Here is a 6135-nt window from a genome sequence, read left to right as displayed (position 1 = left end):
TTCCCAAACTGTAAGAAAATAAATCTCTGGTGTTTAAACAGCCCGTCTGTGTTATTTTGTTATGATAGTCCTACCAGACTCACACAGAGCTCTGTCACCAACGTGTGAGTCACAGCATTAAGAAATTATGCTCCTTCATGGTCAGGGTCTTTCTGTGACTTTTGATGCCCCTTTCAAGCCTTTGCTGTGGGAAGAGGTAGGGAGTGGAGTTTCTGTCCTTCCCAAGAGAGAGAGATACATAAGCATACAAGATTATGCATTTGGGAAATAATAGGGGACTGGCAGGATTGACTCGGCATTCTAAATCTTGGAAATTGTACCTAGTTCTGGGCTAGATCTGGCATTAGGTTTTTTTCTACTTCTCTAGGGTGGACACCTAATAGGCATTTCAGAAGAAAGCTACAGTGCCCATAAATTTGCATGTAGAAAGACAAAGGATTTGTGGAGCCTTTCAGAAAATGCCTGAGTCAAGGGTACCCTTCAGGTAGGGGAAAAAGATGGAGAACATCCAAGGCGTGTTTGTGGGACTCCTTGAACCCAATACAATTAATTCCCTGAGTGTTTCGTCGGTCTTTGGTCACTCTGGGTTGCAGAGGTCTAGCTTTCACCTTCTATCAGTAGTACAGAGTTCAGCTAATCTCCTAATGGTTCGCCGATCTGAAATAAACCATACAGAGCCCAAGTCCTGAGCTTCAAAGACCATCTAGAAGAAAGTGTTCTTGGTCTGCTCACAGCAGCAAGTAAGCCACAACTGAGGCTTAATGGCAGCTGGTCTTTACCAGGCCACTCCTGCGGCTACTCCACCGTCACTTCTTTCTCCTTTGCCCACCAGAGCATCAACGATAAGTCCTGGCTTGCTGCCCTCCCTGACAGGTGGCCTCTGAAAGTGGACTCTGTGGGCTGAGGCATCCGAAACCTGCTTTGGTTGGGGGTCTGTGTGGCTCCTGAGCAAACCAAATGCTAAATTTTGGTGATCTTACCTTAGTTACCTGCTTTGTGCTCTGGCATGGACAGCACAGATGACATGGCACTTGGTGCTGGGAGACATAAATAATAAATCCCTTGAATTATACTGCACCACAGTGGGTCTTTCTTGACCCACTTTGTAACAAATCTTTGTCAACTTGAGGTCAACATTATCACTCTCATGGGCATCATGGTTAGGGGTCCTTGGGAAGAAGTCGTACTATGAAGCTGTGACATGCAGGCCCCCTTTTCCTTTGAAATTGTCAATCCCACTGTGGGAAGTTACATGAGGAGCATTTGCTGTAATTATTTGGTGAAGAGAGTTCTTATTTACCCATTCTCTATCTCTGACCATTGTTATGTTGAGCCCATCCGGGAACCTTTCTGCGGACTGTAAACTCTGGGGTACCCTGGGAAGATAATGTCCCATTGAATCAGACAGGGGTGCACCCTTGTTACACTGGCAAAAATACATAAACCCTAAAATGCTTGTGTTTCTTTGGTAAGATGAGGTTAATTATTTCTAAACTATAGGATTGTTCATAGAATTTAAGGATATCTAAAAGAGTCTTCTAAAACCAAGTTGACTTATTAAATGTTTGTTCCTTTTCCCCTGTTACACACGTGTGAGTTCACAAAGTACTAACAACTATCTCAGATATAACTGTGATAGCTCTTACTTTTCGTTTATTAGGTCATAGAGAAGCAGAGAGGCTCAGTAACTTGTTTGATGTCATACAGCAGATGGGTGGCAGTCTTGGGTTTCCATCTTTCATGTGCATAGGGAACCTTGAAAGTCCGCATTAGAGGAGAGAGATTGTGCTTGGGTGTCGTGTGTGTGACTCTGGAAATGAGTCTATTGTCATAAAGTGGATGCACAGTGATTCCCTGCAACAAGGGAAGCTTTCTGTTTGCTTTGTAGGGATTGCTAACTGCAAACTTATGGTTGGGAATTTCATTCCATGAGCTTGGAATTAGGGACCATCAGTATGCTGGCTTCCACCATTCCCTTAAACCACACAGGTGAAGGGCATCTGTTCATGCTGCTCATCTTTCCTACAACATTTCTGATGACCTGAGACATGCAGGACAGGATTCCAGGCCTTCGGAGAAAGCAGAGGATGTAAGACCCAAATCTCTGGCATCTGTGGAATTTTCATCTTATGAATGATGAGAACCAAAATGACACAAATTAGGAAAAGCCCTAGAATCACAAACTGGGAAATACTCTGTGGAAAGCCAGTAGGAAAGGCATGAGAGAAGTGTGGTGAGTGAGTTGCATTCTTTTATCTATAGGCTGGACTGGAAAAGACCCACCGAAAGTGACAGCTGATAGCACGAGGGATGTCAGAACTAAAGTAAAGGCAAGAACTCAGTGAGCAAACTCCCTTCCAGACCTACCTAACTTCCCGCCCTCATCCCCTTGCCAGGGATCCGTATCAGGGAGAGGAAGGACCAGTAAACTACACTTCATCTGTATTTACAGCCTCCACCCCCACAGCCAGCGTCACTGTCAGAGCGCTGCCTCCCATAAGATGATGAGGGCCATTAGCTCCTGTATGAGCAGGAACCTTCTGTTAACTGCACATTTCAAGGTCTACATTCTTTGTTCTTAATGAGAATCTAATCCCGAAATACCACCCCCTGGTCCTGCCAACTCACACCACTACCCAAACTCCTCACCATCCAGGGAAAAATTCCAAGAAACCCAATCATGGTACCAAAAGATTTAGGGACTACTGAGTTAGGGTCTTTGTTGCCTGAAAAAAAATTAATGAATTAGGGTAAATTGGCACAGTATTCATTTCCTCCCCACTTCCCCTTTTCTTAGACTGTTCTGTCCCCTTAGAAGGGATTGAGCACTCAGACGACCTCATAGAGTACTGCTCTCTATTCTGGGGTCATGTTCTGGGAAGAATGTGGTCTCCTAGAGATCATCTGGGAGAGAGTGGCCTGGAAGAATGTGCTATCTGAAAGGGACTAATTCATCCACAGTACTTTTTGACCGCAGTTTTATCATATATGAAAAGATGTCATGTGGATGTGAACTTAACACATGTTTCACATAGATCAACAAGCAGAAACACAATCAAAGTGAAGAGGATAGAGTTTGGGCACCGCCACAAATTAGTACTCTATGAGAGATCTCATAAAGTGAAATGAGGATCTGGGTGGGCTGAGTTCCAAGTAGCTGGAGGAGTGAGAAAAATAGACAAGATGTACCCTTGTCTGGGTACGTGGTAGAGAGAATTCAGGTGTTTTGATCTGAAGTTTATGATTCTGTGATTCTAGTGGGATGCCTGAGGGCAGGAGATGGCAATAAATAGGGCCTCAAGCTCCTACTGGGACTCCTTGAGAATGGACCCCAAGATGCTTAGGTTGCTTCTGTTGGGCATGGCCACAGTACTGTTCCTGGAGGAGGGTAGGGATGGGAAGGGAAGGGAGCGGGGTGGTGGAAGGATGTGTGGGGAGGAAGGAAGGGGTTTCTGCGCCTGGCTTTCGGTGATACTGGCAAGTGATTTAAGATGAATTTTCTTCTTTCCACAGGCAGCAGCCTGAAGAACAAATGTATGGCGCATTTGGTTTGGATAAATAATGCTACAAGGAGAAAGGACATTCTTGAGTTATCTAAGAATTGTTCATTCTCTTCATACTACTCCAGGGTCTTTTTTCTGCCTTCAGCCAGGGAGTGGAGTCCTTAGTTCTTGGAAGGAGTCATAGCTGTCCCTGATGGAGGGACTGAAGCTGAGGCAGTGTTGGCATCCTTTTGGGGATGTTTTCCCCCACCCTAGTCCTCTGAAGTGGAAGCACTTTCTTTTAGAGTTCTCTGTTAAGGATGCGTCTCTTTTCTTTAGGGATTCGACGTTGTTATAGTTGTAAACACTTTGATGGAGAGCATTGCCGCCACCCCATGAAGAACTGCTGGAAGTTTAATTGGCTGCCAGACAACAAGAGTTGTTCCACAGAAAACTTTTACTTTCATGATCGAGATTCAGGTAAGTGGGAGTTAGAGAAAAACAGAGTATCAACAGTGTGAGCACAGTCTCTGGAGCTGAGGTGCAGAGAGAAATTGGGGTCCTGGAAGAAGGTAGGGATGTGGGGTTTCCAGACACAAAGCTGGGTGTGGGTTGTGTGGATGAAGATGTCTTTTGGCTGCTCATGATTAGACAGACATAGGTGACATCTACTCATTCTAGTCTCTAGAACACCAGTGAGGTTCTGGGGTGAAGACACTGCCAAGAATATGGTAAAATGACACAGAGTAAACATGCTTGCTTTTCTTTCTTTAGGGAGATACCTGTTTCGTTATACAATTCTGTCTTGCAAGCCTTGCGTAGGAGGAGTAACCAAACTATACCACGACTTTCACAGAGAAACATTTTGCTGCGTGAATGAAAACTTATGTAATGATGGCAGCGCTAACCTTGATTTAGGACGTGTATCATTAGAGGAAGCAAGGTTGATAGCTGATCCGCCTAAAGTCCAAGAAGAACCGAACTACTACGAATGACCCTACAAGAAAACAAAAAGCGCCTGAGTTAGCCACACGAAGAAGTTGCTATAGCCCAGAAAAACCAAGCTCCTAGACAATCCAAGCTATGGGTTGCTAGGCAGAGGGGCTGAAATTGACATCATCTTTCCCAGTATATAAATAAATATGCTGTACCTTGTAAGATCTCCACCTGACCCTGGCTTTGTCTTTTCATCCTTTTGTGATCCTTCATCCCAAGAACCTCAGAAGCTGCTTTGGGCCACAGTAGCAAAATGCTACAATAAAATAGTTAAGATTTTAAAATCATGTCTGGGCACGGTGGTGCACACCTGTAATTCTCGCACTCAGGAGGCTAAGGAAGGAGGAACTTTGCTAGTCCGAGGACACCTTGTGCTATATATAAACTGAGTTCAAGGCCAGCCTGAACTGCATAGTGAGACCCTGTCTCAAAAACAGAAAAGTAAATAAATAAATGAACTAAAATCATGTCTCCCTGTAGTCTTGGCTCTTTCCTGGCCCACTAACAGCAGCTTCTCAAATATCCCCAGAGCCAGACCCCAATCTCTTCTCTATTCCAATAGACCCAACTATGGAAGTTCAGTCTTTTCTGTGTCCACACTTCCAGTAATGGAAAGAGGAAACTCATAGGTCACACATATCTCCACTTGCCTTCTAGTCGACTCTCCCAGATTTGGCTACCTGATTCCTCCTGGAAGTTCCCACTTGTCCTTAGGTTCTGATGCTGAACCTGGGCAAAAGACAAAATTCTAAAGTCTCTTGCCCACAGAATAAAATATTTTTCTGTTGGAGCTTCCAAAGGAGATTAGTGGAAAGCAGACAGTATAGAAGTAAAGATAAGGGATTATAAGAGATTTGAGGAGGAGTGCCTGGGAGGAGAGTGGAAGACGTCATTGTGGTGGGTGGTAGAGAGAAGGCTTGAGTTAAGGCACTTGTCAGTGTGGAATTAGAAACAGGTGCAGGGAAGAGTCGCTCTGTTTGACCAGCAGGTCAGAGTGCCTGCCATCATTCTGGGGAAACCAATGGCCATGGCTGTTCTGGACAACACAGATCTGTACCACTGTGTTCGCAATCCTCTTCGTTTGCTGTCATGGCCAAATCCAAGAACATCAGGGTGAGGATTTGCCTGATTGTTGGCCAGTAACTCTGTCTATTGGGATATAAGGGATATTGTCTTCAGAAATGTCCAAATATTACCACGCATTTAATGTGGGGTCCACGTGTAAAAGCCAAATGTTTTTCATTTATTGGTGCAGCCCTGCAACAGAAAATATCAAAAAATGATGAGCTTCAGGATTTCCTAGTAGGCTTTGCAAAGTTAACAAGCTATAAAATTATAGACTCTGATTTTTGAATAATCATTCACTTTACATGTGATACACAGGATTATATTTGTTTATTAACTTCTACTACATCGTGTTTTTATAGATAGAGTAAAATATTTAAATCTAAAATCAATTTTAAAATGCTTAAAATTTTCATCTAATAACCAGTGATGCTGAACATTTTTTCATATATTTATTTGCCAATTGTATTTCTTCATTTGAGAAGTGTATATTTATCTTAGATGTCTGTTTTTGGATTGGATCTTTAAATTTGAGGGCTCTGATTGTTTCATTTCTATATATGCCCTAGATATGTCTTTTATCTGAAGGACA

The 6135-nt window shown here is 43.4% G+C and overlaps 1 protein-coding gene across 1 annotated transcript; it reads left to right on the top strand.

The window, feature by feature from the left end:
• Positions 1-3453: 3453 nt before the first annotated feature.
• LOC134477540 (prostate and testis expressed protein 13-like) lies at positions 3454-4818 on the top strand. The gene is made up of 2 exons (XM_063255652.1): positions 3454-3962; positions 4257-4818. The coding sequence occupies exons 1-2, from the start codon at positions 3803-3805 to the stop codon at positions 4475-4477; spliced, it is 381 nt and encodes a 126-aa protein (XP_063111722.1). The 5' UTR covers positions 3454-3802; the 3' UTR covers positions 4478-4818.
• Positions 4819-6135: the final 1317 nt, after the last annotated feature.

This window comes from Cavia porcellus, unplaced genomic scaffold, assembly GCF_034190915.1.
Source record: "Cavia porcellus strain 051 isolate PalLab524CR breed Dunkin Hartley unplaced genomic scaffold, mCavPor4.1 scaffold_9, whole genome shotgun sequence".
In the NCBI taxonomy this organism is placed as follows: Eukaryota; Metazoa; Chordata; class Mammalia; order Rodentia; family Caviidae; genus Cavia; species Cavia porcellus.
This window is presented reverse-complemented; position numbering and strand designations above follow the sequence as displayed.